The sequence below is a fragment of the Coloeus monedula genome, assembly GCF_965178545.1.
Source record: "Coloeus monedula genome assembly, chromosome: Z".
Taxonomy (NCBI): Eukaryota; Metazoa; Chordata; class Aves; order Passeriformes; family Corvidae; genus Coloeus; species Coloeus monedula.
Genome location: NC_138822.1, coordinates 10,757,041 through 10,779,198, shown reverse-complemented (window position 1 = coordinate 10,779,198; position 22,158 = coordinate 10,757,041). Strand labels below are relative to the sequence as shown.

At 40.3% G+C, this 22,158-nt stretch overlaps 1 protein-coding gene across 1 annotated transcript in view; it reads left to right on the top strand.

Annotated features, from left to right (window-relative positions):
* Positions 1 to 22,158, top strand: part of FEM1C (fem-1 homolog C) — a 44,412-nt gene that overhangs the window by 10,080 nt on the left and 12,174 nt on the right. The window contains exon 3 of the mRNA XM_082301639.1: positions 4,850 to 22,158. This exon is cut by the window's right edge and continues 12,174 nt beyond it. Within this exon, the coding sequence (XP_082157765.1) occupies positions 4,850 to 6,159 (1,310 nt within the window). The 3' untranslated portion in view covers positions 6,160 to 22,158. The remainder of the gene's footprint in view (positions 1 to 4,849) is intronic.

The window sequence follows — 22,158 nt, the reverse complement described above, 5'->3', positions numbered from 1 at the left end:
TGTTGGGATGTCTTCCTTAGCTTACTTGTTAGTAAATGCTTGTAAAATCACTGGCCACTATTCAGAAATTTTTCAGGAAAAGAATATTTTCCAAATTAAGTTCTCTGTCAATAAATGAAGTGATCTAATATTTTCTATTGGTTTTTTTCCTAAAATGTTTGAATTTTGCACTTAAAATGTGGTTCAGGGGACAAAATATGTTCATAACTCTGCTGTAATTGCAAAAACCTGAGTCAGAAGCTTTTGAAAATAACTTTTTATTCATCTTTTGTATGAATTTGATTAGTGTATCAGCTAAATTTTGACATCTGCTGTGCCTGGACTGAGACTCAGTTTGTTCTGGATAACTCTGTTCTTATTCTGTTACTGGTATTTTTCTAGTTGCTGGAATTGAGAGCAACAAAGAGGCTTTAAAATGTGCTGTGAGTTCTTTTTCAGATAGTTCACAAAACAGTTTGAGGAAGAAGCAGGAGATAATTTACATGTGAAGTTTTGAGAACTGAAAGATAAGGGGAGGAGTGAGGAGTGGATGTTTTGGATCCTAGGGATGAAACCACAGCAAAATGCCCAATGCCCGTTAGCAAATAGTCATCTAAACAATCTTTGAGTCGCTATGTTCTTCTGCATATGAAAACTTGCAAAGCATTAGACAAACATTTTCTGTCTCAGTGGCTTGACAACAGAAGATAAAAACAAGCTGCTATGAGATAATCTGCTAATATAAAACACGGAATAGAGGTTTACATTGTGGACCTAAGGTGTCTGGATCTCCTGGTGAAAGAGGATATTAGAGGAGAGTAATTATTGTTTGACCAGATACTTCTGAATTTTGCTTTCCTATTTTTTTTTCCTTCAACTTTATTTACTCTTACTGTGCCTTGTTAGAAAGGAGATGTGTGCAATGAAGTCACATAGGTAAAAGCTACAAGATTTCAAAATTATTTGTGTAGATCTACATTAAATTCTTATAATTGATTTGTAAATGGGACATATTTACTATTTCTGAAGTGTATTTAGTAAGTATGAAATTCTGTTTCTTATAAACTTAAATATGTATGAATTTCATGTTTGGTTTGGAATTTGACATATTTAAGCCAGTGTAAACAATACATTTTTGGCAGAAAGAATGTATTAGTAGAAAGACTTCACCTTTAGTTTTAATTTATTTCTATACACTGTTAGGCTTTTAAAACAGATCTCAGGCACGCTTTTGACTAGAGTTTCATTAATTAAATACTTTAGTACAAAGAGTGAAGTATGCAGTCTAGTTATCAGAGCCTGGAAAAAAAAATGAAAGTGTATGAAGATAAATAGGAGCTGTTTAGATCCGTAGACTGTACAAATATGTTATCCCTCACATGACCTGAAGATTTCTGGTGCTTTCTTTCCTAACCCACCGTAGTTTGCTTAGAGACTAGAAATACAACAGCAAGGTGCACCCTGTACCTCTGTTTTGTCGGCATTTAAAACAAAAGCCTACTAAAAATAGAAATAAGGAAGTTTCCTGAAACTCTTAACTTTTAAAAGCCAATCTTATTACTAGGAATGGGCAGAGAACCATTAGAAAAGGAGGTGTCCTTTGTGAATGAGGAAACTTGCTAGCAGTGTAACAGAACCTGATGATTTGATGAGCAGTTAACTGAATTTGCAGGGCTAACAATATAGGATATCTTGATCAGGTTGGGGGGTAGATACTAACATGAACTTTCTGTTAATTAATTTTTTGTGAGGCTGAGAAGCTTCTATGCCTGAGTCTGTAATACATATCATATAATATAAAGAAAAAGGTAGATGTAAATCATGTGGTTTTAAAAGCAGTCAACCACATAAGAGACTTTATGTTAGGAGGGGGCCTGGAGAGTTTGTCTCCATTTTTTCCTTCTCCTCCAGTGAAGTGCACATATTTGAAGTTAAGTAAAACCTTCATCTAGTTGCAGCCTAATAGTTATTTAGCTGTGGTGTCCAATACTTGATTTCTAATTTTCTGTGAATATTTTCAAACAGGTGGCACTAGTACTTACTAGAAATTTTCCCACATTGTATTGGAACCTGAATGCCATTAAATATAAAAGACTGTGCTATGTCATGCTAATGAAAAATAATTTGCATGTAAATCATAAGTTGCTTATAACATAGATGTTTGCATGTTGTGTGTTGAGGGCATTTTTTTTCTTCTTGTCTTTGGGAATCCTAGCAAAAAGAGCATAGGGGTTAAAGTGGGAGTTAAGCAGAAAGGCCTAAGAATGTATTAAGAATAGTTTGTCTGGGTGTATACATTCCCTTGAGAAAATATCCTACTCCTTTAGGATATACCAGCAATCTCAAAGGTCCCAGCTGAGATAAAGGGTCTGTTGTGATGGATTGTGGTTTCCATTGTGTAAAGTCATTGCTTCAAAACATGAAAATCAAAAGATGTGGCAGGTGAAGAAAGGAAGAACTATGGGGTAGGTGAAAACAAAGCAAATACTGAGTTAGCCCAGCTTTACTTTTCATACAGATCCCACTATTTTTTAATAATTACTGGAGATTGAGAGGAAGGGAAATTTAGCAATGAAAGTGGAAAAAGTGAAGTAATGTGGAGATAGCCAGCTTAAGTTTCTGTTTCATACTTAAATGCGGATACAAAATCCCTTATGGAATAGATTATTCCAGTTGGAAGGGACTGGAATATGAACACTGATCATCTAGTCCAACTGCTTGACCAACTTTTAGCTAACTGAAAACTGAATCAAATTAGTAAGGACATTGACCAAAGGCATCTGAAACACTGGCAGGCTTGGGGAATCAAACACCTCTGGAGGAAGCCTCTCCAGTGTTTGAACACCTCTCTGCAAGGGAAGTTTCCTCATGTTAAGTCTGAATGTCTCCTAGCACAGTTTTGAGCCATTCCCATGTATCCTGTCACTGGATACCGAGGCACCTCCCCCTCCACTTCTTCTCAGGAAGCTGTAGAGAGCAACAAGATGACCCTTCAGCATCCATTTCTTTAAACTTGACAGATCCAAAGTCAAGCAGCTCCTCACAGGACATTCCTTCTAGCCCTGTCACCAGCTTCATTACTTTCTTTTGGGTGCATCCAAAGACTTTCACATCCTTCTTAAATTGTGGGGCCCAGAACTGCTCACAGCACTCCAGCGGCAGCGGTGCCAAAGCGGAGAACAGGAGGATAATCACCTCCGTGGGCTGGCTGGCTGTGCTGTGTTTGATACACCTCTGGATGGGGTTTGCCCTGGCACGCTGGTGACTCACACTGAGCCTGCTGCCAACCAGCACCCCCAGGTCCTTTTCTGCAGGGCTGCTCTCCAGCCACTCCTCTCCCGATTTGTATTTGTGCCAGGTGCTGATCAATGCCAGGGACAAGGTCCAGTGTTTGTTGCTAGATTTCACGCCCTTTTGGAAGGCCTCTTGCCCCATGAGAGAGTCAATGGCACATTCCAGTTTGGAATGATCAGCAAGCTCTCTAACGATGCAGTCAACTCCTGCATCCAGGTCATTGATAAATACGTTGAACAGCATTGGCCCTAGACTTGAGCCCTGAGGAGCAGCTCCGGTGACCAGTCTCCAGCCACCTGTAGCCCCTTCACTGCAATCCTTTGAGCTCTGTCCTTCAGACAGTTCTACACCCAGTGCACCATGACCCTTCTCATCTCACAGCTGGACAGCTTGTCCAGAAGGATGTTGTGAGGGACAGTATAAAAGGCAAAAAAGGCAAAACTCACTAAAAGGCAAAAATCCTACATTCATTGTCTTCTCTTCATCTGGATGGGTGACCTTATTCTAGAAGGATATCAAACTAGTTAAAACAGAACTTATCCTTTGTGAACCCAAGTTGATGGTGCCCAGTGATTGCATTGTGCACCATTTAAATGCTTCACAGTAGCATTCAGTATAATCTTCGTAATTTTTCCACGTGTTGAGGTGAGACTAACAGGTCTGTGAGTTCCTGTGTCATCCCTCTTGCCCTTATTATATAATGCTGTAACATTGGTTAGCTTCTAGTCAGTGGGGACCTCCCCAGACATTTGGTAGCTGATGCAGAGGGGTACTGCCATATCATCCATCCGCTTCTTCAGTACTCTGGCGTAAATACCATCAGGTCCTGTGGACTTGTGAATAGTTAGCTGCTGCAGCTAGTCCCTGAGAAGTGTCTAAACAAATGGGGAGTCATTCCTGAAGTCAGGGGACTGGGCAGAAGACAGTTTATCTGTGTTATTAAATACTAAAGCAAAAAAAAGTATTGAATGTCTCCACACTTCTTCACCCTTAATAGTCAGATGACCATCTTCAACAAGTATCAATCTAGTATTTTCTGTAGACCTCCTCTTGCTGCTAGTGTACTTTAAAAAACCCTTCTTATTGTCTGACATAATACTGATCAGCTTCAACTCTAATTGAGCTTTGGCCTTTTGCATCTTGGCCCCTGCATATATGAGTCACAGCTCTGTCAAATTCCTGCAAAGCCTGTCCTTGTTTCCAGAAAACATAAAATTTCTTTTTCCTTTTGAGCTCTGTGAGGAGTTCTCTGCCCAACCAAACTGATCTCCTGTCCCATTTGCTTGACTTTTGATACAATGGAATTGCCTGCTCCTGTGCTTTTATGTAGTGAAGAATTCCATTTTAGTTCTGGTTTGGTTGGGTTTTTTTTAATCTATTTATTTTTTTCAGGCAATGATATGAAACATTTTGATTTTTATAAGTGCCTGGCAGCCTTGCTTTCATATTACATAAATGAGGAAATAAAAGCCATTTTGAATCTATTAGTATTTGATTTTTAAACTTTTTGTACCTATTAGCATGGTGAGATTTTGACTATAATTTGATTTGTGTAATTGTATTTGTTCTCTTGCAGGAAATACAGCTTTACATGACTGTGCAGAATCTGGAAGTTTGGAGATCATGAAGATGCTTCTCAAGTATTGTGCTAAAATGGAAAAGGATGGTTATGGAATGACTCCCCTTCTGTCAGCCAGTGTGACAGGCCACACAAATATAGTGGACTTTCTGACCCAGCATGTACAGACTAGTAAGGCTGAGCGCATAAATGCCCTGGAACTTCTAGGAGCAACATTTGTGGACAAAAAGAGAGATCTGCTTGGTGCTTTGAAATACTGGAAGAGAGCTATGGAGATGAGATACAGTGATAGGACTAATATCCTCAGCAAACCTGTGCCACAAACACTAATTATGGCTTATGATTATGCTAAAGAGGTAAACAGCTCGGAAGAGCTAGAAAATCTTATTGCAGACCCAGATGAAATGAGAATGCAAGCATTATTAATTAGAGAACGTATTCTTGGCCCTTCTCACCCAGACACATCCTACTATATTAGATACAGAGGTGCTGTGTATGCAGACTCTGGAAACTTCAAGCGTTGCATCAACTTATGGAAGTATGCTTTGGACATGCAGCAGAGCAATCTTGACCCACTGAGCCCTATGACAGCCAGCAGTTTGCTATCATTTGCTGAACTTTTCTCCTTCATGCTTCAGGATAGGGCAAAAGGCCTTCTAGGTACTACTGTCACTTTTGATGATCTGATGGGTATACTGTGCAAAAGTGTTCTTGAAATAGAACGGGCCATGAAACAAACCCAATGTCTGCCTGATCCAGTACAGCTGAACAAAGCCCTTTCCATCATTTTGCATTTAATTTGCTTGTTGGAGAAAGTACCTTGCAGCTCAGAACAGGAACATTTTAAGAAACAAACTATTTACAAGTTTCTTAAGCTTCAGCCTAGAGGAAAGAATAACTTCAGTCCACTTCACCTTGCTGTTGACAATAATACTACATGTGTTGGTCGCTACCCAGTTTGTAAATTCCCCTCTCTCCAGGTTACTGCTATCCTGGTGGAATGTGGTGCTGATGTAAATGTCAGAGACTCTGATAACAACAGTCCATTACACATTGCTGCACTGAACAACCATCCGGACATCATGAATCTTCTTATCAAGTCAGGTTCACATTTCGATGCCACAAACTCATGTAAACAAACAGCTAGTGATTTGCTGGATGAGAAGGAAATAGCAAAGAATTTAATCCAGCCCATAAATCATACCACTTTGCAGTGTCTTGCTGCTCGTGTAATAGTGAATCATAACATATCCTATGCAGGGCATATCCCTGAAAAACTGGAGAACTTCGTTGTGCTCCATAGATGATAGTGTGGTGTCCCAGAGTACTGTTCCTGAAGCACGACATGGTGATATTTTCCTTGAGCACTGTTGTGATACACCAGCGTTCCCTTAGCTTGCTCTATTTCGCTCTCGTTGGCTAGTGTTGTTAGCATCAGATCTGCAGAGCTGGTTACCCAGTATTTAATATGAATATGCTATATAATATATTTTGTGGATTATTTAGAAATGTAATGCCATATTTAGACTTTTTAAATTGTCTGCCAAAGGCTTGTCTTTTCTGGTCTTATTTGCCTGTTGGGTGTTCGGGACTGAATTGAGTATTTTCCACTGATGTCTTTTTACTATAACTGTTATGTGGATTTTATACGGTTGGAAGGTCATCTTTTTTTGGTTTTGCTTGAGCGTTTCTACTCTTACTCTCTTCTTTTTCTATGAACTCATTGCTAAACTGTGCAAGTTGTATGGACTTGTTAACATTTGCAACTACCATAAGTGCTTTTACCTTCTCTATGCACTGGCTTAAACATGACTGTTGTGTGTGAGCATATTTCTATGCAGCACTTGGCCAATTTCAACTTAAATGCCAATCTTGTTTTGCAGTTTGTTTGGAGCTCTCTTGAGAATGCTGTCTTCATAGCATGATGAATTTTGGAGTTACTTATCAGCTCTCCAAACTTGGGTTTGACTTTTTTGACTGCTGTAACTGAGGTTGCTTTCATTTTGATCCTCTGGAAATTTGTCCTAAATTTGGGAGAAGAAAATCTTGCTTTTTCTGATTGTAGTCCACTTGAACTTTAAAATCTGAAAATTGTTCTATTGCATCATGCAGCTGGGGGAAGAGTCCTCATTATGTACAACTGACACCTTCCCCTCTGCACTAATGTCTTGCTTGTGCCGGTTATGTGACTAGATGTGAAGTTTGCTCAAAGTTTAACCTCAAACCTTAATGATAAACTTTTAATGAGAAATAGGTCGAATATATGCTCTGCTTTAAAATCTGCAAATCAACTTTAGCTACAAAAGAAAACAAAAGCATGTTGATGGCATGGTGTTTATCAGTCCAGATCTAGACATCATCTAGTATAGTAAGTGGCTGTCTGCCAGGGTATCGAAAGTTCTATAGCAGTGTCCTTTTTTCTTCATTTTAAGTATCTTTATAAATACTTGCATGGATTTTTCATCTCTACTATGTCAGTTATACTTAACAAAAGCAGAAGTTCTGTTGTGTATATAGCTCCTAATTAAAGTACCTATTTTTTATAATATTTGCACAACAGCTTAGCTTTTACAACAGAAAGGGCTCTTTTGACTTGATAAGAAGTCTATAAATGAAGATCATAAATGTGAGTGCGATTCAGGTAATTAATATAATTCAGCACTTTACTGTTGCTTAATAGTAGGATTTATTATGGCACATTAGCCCTACAAATGTCTTAAAGTGAAATTAATTTCTGTTGGATAGGATACCGTTTACTTGCAGATTTAGTCGTCTAGCATATTGGGTATTTTTGACTCTGTGGTGGGCGGTAAGTGTATCTATGGGGTTCTTGCTCCAGAAATCCAACAACTTGTTTTATGCCTTTGTCAGAGATAAAAGATATTTAGAATCCAAATTAATTAGGTTAGGAGGGTCTTTTTAATACTTTAATTTTTAAGTTGATGTCAGAACATTTGTGTCATTTGTGATTGAACTTGAGGAAGAACATGTCTTGGGAGCACATAAGAATAGCCCTTCCTTGGTTTTGGTCTGTTTTGGCATTCCTGCCAGTGTACAGCAGTGTACAGGTGCCTACTAGCTTAGCATTCTTGCAAAAATTATGGGGATGTTTTTAAGCAAAGATATGCTGAATGCAGTGCTGTTTGTGTGTTGTCACTATCAGACTTGCTGTTTTGAAACAATTTTCACCAGTTTGTCCCTTGCTGTGTCTATGTTGTATAAAATTTTGAGAATCATAGAATCATTTAGGTTGGAAAAGATCCTTAAGATCACTGAGTCCAACCCTTAACCCAGCACTGCCAAGTCCAGCACTAAACCATGTCCTTAAGTGCCACATCTACATGTCTTTCAAATACCTCCAGCCGTGGTGATTCAACTGCTTTCCTGGGCAGCCTGTTCCATTTTTTAACCACCCTTTCCATGAAAAAGTTTTTCCTAATATTCAATCTGTATCTCCCCTAATTCAACCTGAGGCCATTTCTCCTTGTTGTATCACTTGCTACTGAGGAGAAGAGGCCAGCCCCCACCTTGCCACAACCTCCTTTCAAGTAGTTGTGGAGTTCTCCATTGAACCTCCTTTCTTCCAGGCTGAACAACCCCAGCTCCCTCAGCTGCTCCTCATCAGACTTGTGCTCCAAACCCTTCCCCAGCTCCACTGCCCTTCTCCGGACATGCTCCAGCACCTTGATATCTTTCTTATAGTGAAGGACCCAAAACTGAACACAGCACTCGAGGCATGGCTTCACTGGTGCCCAGTACAGGGGGACAGTCACTGCCCTGATCCTGCTGGTAATATTGCTGCTGATGCAGGCCAGGGTGCAGGTTTCTCTTGCATAACAGAAGACTAAATTCTACTCAATTGACTGAATTGCTGTGATTTGTAATGCTTAAGACACATGCCACTCAGCTTTTCATTTGTGAGGACATGTAGTTTGGCTTTTGAATTTATATATTTTAATGCTTTTCTGCTACTCTGTAAATGGGGATAATCAACAAATCATACCATGCTAGAAATACATTATACATCAAGTCATAAAAGTAGTTATTTTTGTATAGGTCACAGAGAAAGGGGATTTTAGAGTTTTTTACTTTGGAATCTGTTCTGCTTTTCAGTGGTTTTAGTTTAAATTTTTGTCTTTCTAACTGACAATTGCCCTGTTTAAATAGTTGGCTATTATAAGTTGGTTGTTCAGCCTGAGGAAGAGAAGGCTACAGGGAGACCTTATAGGACCTTCCAGTACCTAAAGGGAGCTACCAAAGAGCTGAAGAGGGACTTTTTACAAGGTTGTGGGGTGAAAGGACAAGGGGGAATGGCTTTGAACTGAAAAGGGTTAGATTTAGCTTAGATGTAAGGCAGAAATTCTTTACTGTGAAGGTGGTGAGCCACTGGCACAGGTTGTCCAGAGGAGTTGTGGATGACCCTGGAAGTATTAAAGCCCAGGCTGAATGGGGCTCTCAGCAACCTGGTCTGGTGGAAGGTGTCCCTGCCTATGGCAGAGAGGTTGGATCTAGATGATCTTTAAGGTCTCTTCCAACCAAAATCATTCTATGATTTATGATCATTAGTCCAGAAATATAATGTAAAAATTGTTAATTTTTAGCAATTTTTTAAATGGAAAGCATTCCCAAAAGTGAAAGCATATCACTATTAGTTTTATGTAAATCTAGTGAATATTGCTACAAGAAAGGCTTACTGTGTTAGCTGCTCATTAGAAACAAACCAGTCTATTAGCACATGCTGATTTATTGCACGAATTTCTGTCTAAATATTTACTGATGTGCATCAGTCCGAAGGATTTATCACCTTCATGCTGAATGTAATTTTTCATGGTGATGAAGCTCTCTGCTGAAGAGAATACTTATCTTGCCAGATAACTTGGACTTAGGTGTCCTGGCAGATGAGTTCATGCATATATGGCCACTTTGCATTTAGACAAGTGTGTTTACACTACTCTGTTTTGTTTATCTTAATTTTAATTTTGTAATATTTTTAACTCATTCTTTTACCATTGTTCTCTTTTTTTCCTATTTGGCCTTTTTTTCTGATGAAACATACTGCTTATAAGCTACTGACACAGAAAAATGCTAAGAACACTGCAGAAATAATTATATGCCCTGCAGGGATGAAACAGATTTTAAATTGATTAAGCAACTTACAGGTATGGCTCCCTAGAGACAAAGCAACTGATAGCTCCTTGCTTGTTGAGACCTCTCAGGTACATTTTTTGGGGAGAGGGATAAATATGTAAAGCAGCTTTTCTTCTAATCATTGTGGGTTTCAACTGAAGTCCTTCAACGAGGAAGATGAAAAATATTCTAATTTAAAAAAATCTAAAATTATATTCCTATTTTTGTATCACTTAGGCTGGTAACAAGATTCCAGCTGTCTGCAGTGTCTCTGTTCTGTTTGTTTAAGTGTTAAAGACACTTTCTGAAATGCAAGGCAACATTGTGGTTAATTTTCCATATATACTTCACAAGTGGAAAAGAAGTAGTTTTGTGTGTTTCCTAAGTCCACAAAGAGCTGTCTTTTAACACCTGTTTTGCAGCTGGTTAAAATTAACCTCTCCATTTTTACAAACACTACTTTAAAGAAAGGAATGCAGTGCTATAGCAAAATCCTTAAAGGAGGATTTGTAATTAGATAAAAACCTTTTGAGGAAAAGCGTGCCTCTCTTCAGTTTTGTATCAGCTGCAAGGTGACAGTGGCAGGATATGGCTGTTCTTTAAACAGCTTCCTCATGCTTTGAAATATAGAGTGGAATGACTGTTACACTCTAAAAAGTTGAGAAGCATGAAAAAGTAGACTAAACACTAATTTTACCTTCTGTGACTACAATGAAGCCAACTGGTATTTAAGACTGCAAAGTAATTTTGGTCATTTTGATGAGAGACATACTAGACTGCTCATATTTCTTGGCTTTGAGTGTAAAAGTAACTTTTGAGCCTTCACTGAGGGCAGAGCAAAAAGCTGTTGTTGGTTTGGTTTTAACTAACATTGTACTTGTGTTCCATTCTATCTCAAAGACTTCCTATGCAGGGCTACTAGCTCCGTGTATGGAAATATTGCAGTTTCTTTTTTACGTGAAGTAATTTAGCTTTAACAGTAATGTAAAAAAGGAATAACAAGCATATTTCTCTGCTCTTACTCTCTTTAGGCTCCAAATGCACATTACATTAAAAATATGTTTTGGAGAACACCTGTCCGAGTGTATATATCTGTTTTCTCTAGGGTACTGCAGTACTGGTTAGTAAACTACTTTTCTTGTTGAGTACCTAAATGTGAATGCTGCAGCTTTGACCTTCATGTCATTAAGAATTGTACCTGAAGCAAAAGGTCATGTTTCATGCTGTTTCTTTCTGTGAAATGGTGGTCTGGCAAAGCCTTTAAATTTTGGTGGTGGGTAATAATAAAGAAAAGGCTTAAACTGGATGATGCAGGAGAAATTATTTTCCAACTTTCTAGAAAAAGTAATTAGTCATACTAATATTAACTGGGTGGAAACATTACTTTCAGTTCGTAACCTGAAAGTAGAGATAGCAATGCCTTGTAAGATGTAAACAGCAGACAGTTTTCAAGAAAGTTGGATGAATTAGTTTCTTCTTCAAGCTTTTGAAGGATCTTCTGCATTGCATGAACGATTTGAAAAATAGAGGAATAGAATAACTCAAGGGTGAGAGAAGCAGAAGATCCTTATTAGAGGCAGGTAGAGAACTGAAGAATTTGAGTAACATTGCCATTGTAATTTCAAAATACCTTTGTAGTTAGGCACAGTAGTCACAGTCCAGCCTGTAAGGAAGTGTACATTTCAGAGAGCTGGAACTTTAGATTAGGCCTGATCAGTAACAACAGGATCAAAAAAGATGAGGTTCTGGATGAAGAAAAACTGCTCCAGAGCTTTCACAGGAAGATAGTTGTCACACAGATGGCTTTAGTGAATCAAATATAGATTCTCTTAATTGGGAAAAACTGGAAAGGATCATTTACGTCGTTATTCATCCCTCTGCAGTTGCAGCTGATGAAAGATGTCTGCTGTTAACCTAAGCTGTGCAACCATGCAAAAATGATTCTTGGCAGTAGCAAATGCTGGCTGTCAGTTGAAGACCAAAACTCATCATACAAAGCAGTGCAGGATTAGGGTAAAAGAGACCAGGTGTGAGGTGTGTCAGTCTGTCAAAGGCAAGACTTTTGTTTGTTTCACACATAATATCCAGAGGGCTAAATGCCATCCACAGTGAACAGTAGAAGGCCCTTCTCCCTCACACCGCAGTCTTACCTTGCAGTTGATCTCCAGCATTCAGAAGAATTGAGAAGAGGCTATACTCAGAAGTTAAGGACAACAGTTTTATGCACAAACGGGAAAAAAAGAATTGCTTTTGGATTCATGTAAGTGCCTGTCAGAAGCCAGTGAGTGTGAGGCAATGTAAATTACGAAAATGGCAACCATGTCTCCCATCAGATCATGAGACATGATCGTGAGACATGATCAGATTCCTCTGTGAAGTTCAAAGGATTGGTTCTATCATATCTCCTGAAGATTATCAAGTCATAAGTTCTTTACGAAAATTTCTCCTTAGAAGGTTATTTGGAACTCCTGTCTATCAGTAACTAGAAACCTAATTCCTGTTGGAAATACACGTTTTCATAGGTTTATATGTATTAACTTCTCATCGTTCCAGCACTTGTCTGTCCCTCAGAGAGAGTTGTCCTTTCTCAGCCTTCATGTGGTTAGGCTAAACCAACCAAGCAAAAGAACCCCCACGCTGTAAGAATGAGCAAAAACCAGAATAATCCAGTTGAATAAGCTGACAGAATGGTTCGGTTTTCTCTTTTCCTCTCTCGATGATATGCTACCAAAAAACCCCCAGGATCCACTGATTCACTAAACACTTTTTGCTGCTGAACCTGCGATTTAAATTGCCAATTATTTCCTTTTTACAATGGGAGGGATTTTTTACAGTAAACAGTTGATTGTTTTCAGATTCTGTAGCTTGTATTGTGCTATCCTAATATTTTAGGTGCCTGGATGTCTTTTGTTCCATTCACGTACAGCATTATCCTAACTGACATGTGAGGCAAAGTGTTCAGTGAATGAGCCAGACTTGGATCATTTTTTGTTTCCATCCCATAGTTTAAAAACAGTGAACTTGCTTTTTTCTCCTTTTCTTTCTTTTTTGCGTGTGTGCTACCAGGCTTTCACTGTACTTTTTATTGGCTAGCTTGTAAGATGGGGTCCTCCTAAGATGACTGTGCTCTTTCTTGTTTTCTGGCTAAGGGAACCACATCTCCCGCTTTATCACGCTTTGTTTTCCTGTAGTGCATGAAGTGGAAACTTCAGGGAGTTGGAAACCAAAAGAAAAGAGCAAAAAATCCCAAAAAGAAAACCCAACAAAAACCCAACAAAACAGCACCCAAACAACCAAAAAACAACAAAAAAATGTTCCAACAAGACCCTCAAAACCAAACCAGAAAACAGGACCTACTGTAAAGTAACAAAATAAGCTGTGTGAGGCAGATGAGTTGCTACATGAGGAGTGTGGATGGCTCACTTCCAGTCCCACCTTGCGGTAACCTTAGGGCCAGACGGGGGGTAGTTCTGTGGGAAGGCTGGTCTGTGCAGGGTGCACCCACCCCAGCACTGCTGTTCAGATCAGGGATGTGCTTTTCTAGTCTCCCCGTTGTTCATCCTTAGCTTGTTTGGGTTCGTGTCACTGAATTTTCTTAAAGCACAACTTGTGTTACTTTTGAATGCACCTGAGCTTAAAAAAGTGCTCCAAAATCTCACCTAACAGGCTTTGACCACTGAGGGGTGTCCAGTTCATGGGAGCAGACTATGAGTTGTTCCAAATAACCCCTTTATCTTCTCCCATTCCTCCTTGACTCTCACAGAGCGTCGCAGAATTTTGATCCTTGGCATCAAGTCCTCCATGCTACAAATCTCCTTTCTAATACAAGTGTAACCATAGTTTTCAGTTTCTCTTCTGATGTTAAACATAAGTTGACACATACACTGGCTTGTTTTTCCTCTTGCTTGCAGGTGGTTACTGCCTATCCAGCATAACATCCCGTAACCCATGTTCTGCTTTGAGCTGGGTCATGAAAATGAGATAATGTAGTTGATTGCTAAAGGTGGATCTGCCACATCATTAACTATTTGAAAATGAGTCAGCTGTGTCACATGCATCGCTGATACTTCCTCCTGACACCATGACTGACCTTAGTACAAAGTGCTGTTGATGTGTTGCAAAGAAATACTTGCTCCATTATGCAAAAGCAGAAACTAAGGCACAGACTCAGTGACCTCTTAAAATGACCACAGGAAGTATGGGCTGTAGCAAGGAACAGGCTTCAGATCATCTGGCTCCTGGGGCTTTAATTTTGAGACTCTGCTCCAGGTACGGTTTGACATTGGTAATTTCATAAATGAAGGCTCTGCTATCAAACAAAACAAAACCACCAAGAATTTCTTAGGGAAATCAGGCTAATGTTATTGACAGTTTTAATGTATGTGTCTATCCTTCCTCTCCCTAATTTTTGAACATGTTAGGCCAGTTTGATAAACTCAACAGAAATAGAGCAGCCTGTGTGTGTCTGTAACTTCCTTGAGAACACACAGAGTGAGCAGATGGCAGTATCTGTACTAACAGTTCCCACTGAAGAAGAGGATTTGGCAGGAGCTTGACTCTTACTAGGCATGAGAGAATCCACACAGGAATTAAAATACTTAGGACCATGAAAAAGTCTGATCACAGCCCAGGCTTTACTAGAGAGCAGCAGATCTGGTCACTATTCAGGATGTGCCGTGCTTGCACTGCATCATATACAGTCCCTGAACCTGTTCATCAAGGTGATAGCATCTGACCAACAGATTATCCTGGTTTGTACAGTCTCCCTCATTAGGCACTCAGTGTCCTGAGTTTGCTGTAATGGCACAGAATGTAAATGAAAATTGGCCCAGCTGCACAAAAATGAGAAACTCTAGGCTATTCTATGGCTGTGTACTGAGTATATTACTGTACTTGCCAAAAATAGTCTGAAGTTAATTCTGTTGAGTAGTTATTATTGCCTGCTAAGAAGGATGGGGGGAAACCATGACTCCCAGTTCATCTCTAAGAGTTCTGACCTTGTTTGCATCATGATTTCTGTTGACCTAGGTACAAGTAATGAGCGAGACCAGACTCCATAATCACCCTTTTTCAAAATCCTTCATTTCAGTTCTCAGATATGGAAACTCTGGTATTAAAAAGCTCAAAGTGACATGAAATCTGTAATAGAAAACATGTATCTGGTGAAGAACTTTTCCGTGGAAAAAGGGATCTGGCACTTCTGCCCAGTGATGTCTCTTCTCTGCCACACCTCCAGCAGAAATTTTCAGGAGATCCCTGCTTCTGACCATGCCTTCATGAATTCTTGGTGCAGCAGTGTTTTTCCAGCTGTGGTGCCTTGCCGTCATGCCCCTTTGAATGCTGCAGTGCGCAGTGACTGCCCCTGCCCTGGGCTGCCACTGAGAGCCAGCTGCTGAACCAGTCAGCCCTTCTGTGACAGTGATGCCTGGTAAAGTCCAGTGCAGGTGGTGCACAATGGCAGCTATTTAAAAATAAAAACCGAAACTAAATGCTCTGATTTCCCTTCATCCTTTGTGACCCTTTCTAGACCTGTCATCATTGCTTATCATCATCATCATCATCACTGTGTTCCCTGCTTCCTCCCTTTATTGTTCCCTGTTGCTCTGTGGAGCTTCTTACCTGCCACTGTTCCCCTGCTGCCACTGTGGCTGAGTCAAGCCTGCATTGAAGTGGGAAATGCTTGGGGAGATTTGGCACTTGCTATGCCTTCAGCAGCTTGTGCTGTTTCTAAGCTGTGTCAGTTGGGAAGCAGGAAGGCTGGAAGAAATGCAGGATTCAGCTTGCTTGTCCTTTCTTCATATGCCTGGTGGGGGTGCTTAGCCTCCTGTCATGGTTACACCCCAGCCAGCAGCCGCTCACTTACTCCCCTACCACCGGTGTTCAGGAGAGAACTGGAAGGGTAAAGGCCAGAAAAGCCATGGGTTGAGATAAAGACAGGTTAATAGGGAAAGCAAAATCCACACACGCAAGCAAAACTAAACAAGGAATTAATTCACTGCTTCCCATGGGCAAACGGGTGTTCAGCCACCTCCAGGACAGCAGAGCCCCATCATGTGCAATGGTGACTTGGGAGGATAAACACCATTACTCCTAGTGTCCACCCCCTTCCTCCTTCCCCACAGCTTTATGTACTGGTCATATGGTCTGGAATATCCCTTTGGTCAGTTTAGGTCACCTGTCCCAGCTGTGTCTCCCCCCAGTCTCCCATGTAGCCCCAGTTTCCTCACCAGTGTGGCAGGACAAACAGCAGAAAAGGCCTTGGCTTGGTGTAAGCCCTGCTCAGCAATAACAAAAACATCTCTGTGTTATCAACCCTGTGTTCAGCACAAATTCAAAACACAGCTCCATACTAGCCACTGAAGAAAACTCTACCTCATCTGAAACTAGCACACCTCCTCATTAGTATGAAATGTAGGCTCTGTTAATCACACTGCACAGTGGGTTTTGTTTCACATGTTGCAGATGTAGTCTGCAGGTATTGCTGGTGTAAGCTGTTAAAGATTACATAAGCAGATCTCATCCTGGAGTCAGTAATAACTGGATTTCTTCCCATGCAGAAGGTACTTGAAAAGCTTTGCGCCTGTTTAAACACCTGTACTGTTTCCTAACTTGCTGATTTTTTGCTCTTGAAAATCTGCCTTTAAAATTGTCATTCTCTCAGTGTCTTTCCAGATCCCACTACTTTGTCCACTGGGTTCCTGCTTCATGACTCTTTCGCCATTCTCTGCCATAGAAATATGTGGTAGTATCAGGAATGTGACATTTCATGTGTTTCTTCTGAAGATTTTTGTTTATTGACTCTGCAGAAGTGGAAAGTGCATTAAAATTTCCACTTACAGGGTGTTCTTCTCATTCTGTCCTGCCATTAACAAGGCCAGGGTCATCTACCTCAGAGGATAAGTTCTAGTAGACTAAAAAGAAAATTTTAAATTGGTGATAATGAAAACTTGTAAATTCCTACTGTAGAAGAATGTTTTAAGAACCTGAATTTAATATGGAACTGTTTTCTTAAACCCAAAAAGGGGAAAATAAAAGGATGCTGGGCATACTTCTACTAAATGAAAAACCAAATGTGCTATGCTACTGCTGGAACTGGAGAAGCAAGTGGATTCACTTCTGGCCCTGTCACACTCAGACTGCTGATAAATTAGATAATTAGACCCTCCTGTACTTAAATGCACAGATCTAGCTGAAAGCTTCTTGGCAAAGTAGGCAAAAGAAAATCTAATCTTGCATTGACACAGGATTGTATTTTGCAGCAGAAGAGGAAGAAAGGCCAGAAAGGGTTTTACAGAAGGAGGAAGATGTAGTGGCCAGTTGGCCACTACATTCCAGGCTATATGTAACTTAATGGTGCCACAGAGGGATGTGTGTCAACCCCTGCATTCACCAGCTCCTCATAGCCGTTTTTCCTCTCCATCTTGCATGATGGGCAAAGGTTTGAGCTCATTCCTGTTGCAGCGAGTTGAGGGATAAGGCTGAAGAGTGTACATTCTGCTCTTGCTCTGGCAGCCAGCATTGATGCACCACAGATAGCGATGGCTACTGCTAGAAGTCCCTTTCACTGAAAAGTTCACTGAACACAGCAGCTGTCCCTCAGTTCTCCAGAACAGGGAGAAGTGAAAGAGTTGATCTAGGCAGCCCCCTTCTTTGAACTGGGCTGTGTGATATGGAGTTGGATGACATTACCAGTCAAGGTGTCTGAACATACTGCTCTAAAAGCAGTGTGACAAAAAGCTGGGGCAGTACCACTCTTTCCTAATAAATCCTTACACCCTGCTTTATTCAGTCTTTGGCTGTGTGACATTGATCTTACACCAGCAGAAAACAGCCGAGAAAAAAGTGAAAGAAGGACACACAGCTACTACAAAGCCAGTCTGATTTAGCAGGCAATAGTAAATTTTATTTGGGGCGTGAGAAGGTGCTGGAACACTCAGTGAGAAAATGAAGCCAGTCTGATTTAGCAGGCAATAGTAAATTTTATTTGGGGCGTGAGAAGGTGCTGGAACACTCAGTGAGAAAATGAAGTATTGCTACTTGTACTAATAGTGCAAGGCACTAGACACAGAACACTACAGAGAGAACAGGGTCTGTGCTCACATATTGTGAACTGCCAGGCTTGAAATCTGGAATATCACCTCAGTAATTTTTAGCAAGGTTTGATCTCAGAAAAAGAAATATGAGTAGAAATGTAGCTTCCTGTCATTTCTAAGCAGTTAAGATTTTGTGTGTAGTCATAGAACCATTCTCTGACATGATGCTAAAAATTCCTTACATTTCCACTGTGACTGATGCAAAGTGACTGCAGTGTCTTCTGTAAAGGACTTCTCAGACACAAGCACTTTACCTTCTAGGCAAAGTTGTCTACATAGTCAACTGTTCAGCAATCTGCTCAGCTGAAACAACACTTTTGAAATGAGGAAATACTCCATGAGACACAGAGACAGAAATGTTCTAAGCATTGTGTAAAAGCATTCGAAACCTAAAAAGCCCCTCAGTCCTGAATAAGTTCTTGTTCAAAAGAGAAATTTCAGAAGGTGGGTAGAAATGTACAAATTTTCTTTAATTCAGGGAATCTGTCTATCCACAGCTAACCCAACATTTGTTTTACCTGTAAAAATTGGATAAAGACCTCTAAAAGAAAAAGATTAAGTAATGTTACCTAGATCCTTTTTATTAGTTCTCTGGAGGATGGCTGATGATTCTTCTTCTTCCAAGAAGAACTTACTTTTATTCAAATCAGCAAAATCATTTGCTTTCATACAGAAGTGGGATTTTTAGTTAATCACAGGTATCGGAAAGACTTACAGATCAAACAATTTCACAGAATTTTTACTCCCTGTTTCCATCCTGAGTATTTGAACCACGCACACTGCTGAAAGGTGTCTTGAAACTCCTGTACTCAGCACCTGGAGTTGAGTACCTCTGTGATGAACAACAGGATGAGAGAGGGTAAGACATTCCATCCTTGTTAACCAGGCAAGGCCCAGCAAGCATGCCTGCATTACATCAATGTATGTGTGTATAGTTCATGGCATAAATATGCATGTGCATGTGTAATAAAACGCTGAGTTCATGGGCATGCACGTACTCATAGACAGAGAGCTGTGAACCTTCTTTAGTCGTTAGCTGTGCTTTTAATGTGTCTCTTCATTTGACCAAAGTAGCAAGGACAAAGTAGAGTGACTTAGTCTTTGAGGCCAGTGCAGAGGTACTGGATGGCAAAACTGAGGCTTTAAGAAAACCACAAGTGTTAACCACAATCAGTGGTTTATGGCTTATGTGGCTTGATGTGATACTGGCCTTGGGAAAAACATGCACGTGGGCAATAATTAAATTAAATTGGGTATTAATTAAAGCACTAATTTTTGTATCTATCGCCATATTCTGTATACTTAGTGGCATATGATGCAACTGCATATATGGATAAGGAGATACTATTTTTTCTGGTTTGGCATGGTTAGAAAAATGTGTCATAACCTAGTGTAGAAGGGAAAAGAAATCCCAAACTGCTGTTGTTTTCATTTTGTGCTGTGAGCATTTTACAATCAATTGCAAGCCTCCACATATACTTTTGCCCTGATGCCCCTGCAGGTATCCTTTGGATTAAATCTGTCAGGTATTCACAAAACATCTCCATTGAGGCTGCTTATTGAATGGAAGGAGGAAGAAGGGTGTTTTCCAATATTGATAAAATAAAGATGTTTTTAAGAGGAACACCTACAGACTCAAGTTCTGTAGGATTTTTTTCTTACAATCTTTTGTCAGGTTTTTTTTGAGTTACTGCAAGTAAAATAGAGGTACAAGAAAACAACTGTGTTTTACCTCAAAATGGTCATACTATCTGAAAAGTGGAAATGCTGTTTGCTTAAGTATCTCACTTGCAAAACAGTTTAACTAGGAACTTACCTGGTTCTACACAGAAATGAAGATGAACAATATCTTTGTCTTGCCTGCAGTGTCTGAGAGAGGTCAAAGCACAGTAATTCTTTATCATGTCCAGAGAGATGCTGCAATAGAGAGAGCATCATTTAGTTGGCATTTATCTCAGTATGTAATTGCTATTGCCAAAGTATGTCCCTAGCTGTGATTTGTGCTGCAGAACATGTACTGGGAAGAGGCATGTCTGAAATTGTGCAAATTGCAAGTGTGAATTATCAACAGCAGGAAAGAACAGAGGCAGCAGGTTGCAGAAGTAACAACTATCCCTTTTACTCCCTCCGTAACTCCTGACCTGTGTGTTTTAAAATGAAATGAAGAATGTTGTTGTTAGTGGTTGTGATGCTAGCATTAAGGTAGAATTCTCCTGTTCTTATGTCTCTGAAGCTTTGGCATTTGGAAGCAAGTTGTTCTCCAGCTTTGTCTCCAGGATGACGATGGTGAAAGCTCACAATGATACACAGCATCATTAGCTATACAAATACCAGGTAAAGCTCCTAGGAAAGACAAAGAAATGTCAAGGTTATTAATAGTGTTGCACTGGCTCCCAAGACTTAGTGAAGCTTAGCAGGTTGCCATCACATTCCTAGTTTTTCCTGATTCCTGCTGTCTCCCTCCTGGTGCTGTGAGCATGCCCCCATGCAGTTGCCACAGCAGTCTGCACATGGCTCACATGCAGTCCCTCTACAGTATTTCTTCAGACTTCCTTCAGCTTGCGCCATTAAAGATGAGCTGTGAGGGTAACGTCTCCCTTGGAAGGGTCACACCTGCTGTGGAAGGGTACTTGGGCTGCTTTCTTCTTCCTTTTTGGAACAAAAGTCACTGGTTTGCTGGTGGCAATGTGGTTGTCCATCTGACATAGCCATTTTGCTGCCCTTTGAGGCTGAGAGTCTTCTCTGGGAGGAAGTCTAAGTTGTGCTAAGGGCTTGCCAACACAGGAAGTTTGTGCCATCAAAACACTCATGCGTATAAAGCACTACCATGGCAGGCTACTGGGACTCTCCCCATCCTCCTGGAATTCAAGGTATTTCTTAATGTTTCAAGGCACTCCAGCATCTGATTTGATAGATTTTGCCCGCTAGAATACAGACAGCATTCAAAACTAATGACGTAGCCTAGCTGCTGAAGGGCAGAGAAGGAAAGAGATGCAGTGCCTTAGCGGAAGGGAATCCTTATGTCTTCCATCGGTCGGATTCAGGCTTCATAAATCAGGGACGGACCTTTGTGGTAGCTGTTTGGCACAGATCCCCTGGAAAGTTAAAATTTTCCCAAGTCAGAATGGGTGGGAAGCAGCTGAATTGGCTTTTTTTCTGACTGTATTGCACCTTGTGTATGAGGTATATAATGGAGACAGTAATATCATCACCATGGACATGGGAAATGGGGTACATGTGTCTACAGGAGTCTTCCTGTTCTCAGCCCCAAAGAGTGTTCTTGTAAAGTGCACAGGGGTAAGGCCATGTGATTACTTTGCTCCTTTCTTGTTCCTGGGAAGATTTTACATCCAGTAGGTGCTGAATTATTGGTGTTCCCACATCTTATCAAGCTACAATATGTTGAAATAGGATTAAACTGTTCATACAGAGGTAAGAGTTCACTGTGTACGCAGCTGTGCAAAGTGAAATTTTGCCAGGCATGTTAAGACATGTAATACTAAAATTTTCATGGGGTACAGGGCACTTCTGATTAAGCTAACAGCAGTTGCATTTTCAAAAATGTATTTGCAACATGCTTTGGCGAATACCTGGGTTTAATGGTCTCATGCTTTTCAGCCAACTTTCATTCTTGTTCTGCTCTTGGAAGCTCACAAATCAGAGTGGTTTTGGAACAGTGTATTTTAGAGCATCACAGCCCATCAAACCAGACAGATATCTAAGCATGAGCTCCTGCTCAGCTTCTTCCTGTGAGTAGCTTCGCTGCTGTCAAGGAGACTTCATGTGTGACTGTCAGCCAAATTCTAAGCATGCATAAGACACTGTGTTTTTTCTAGCTGTTACTGCCATTAGTTAGTCTTTCACAGGGTCATGCAGGCTGGATGGGTGCTTAGGATGTCTCTTATCCAACCTTCATCTGAAAGCATGACCAGCTAGTAATCTGGGTCATGTTGCCTCAGTGCTTTATCCAGTTGGATCTTGAAAATCTTGATGGTGTTTCTCATAGAATCATCTAACTTCTCTGCTGCTTATTTGGAGAAAAAGACTTCTGTTTCAGGAGTCAGACCAGTGTATGGGGTATTTCTG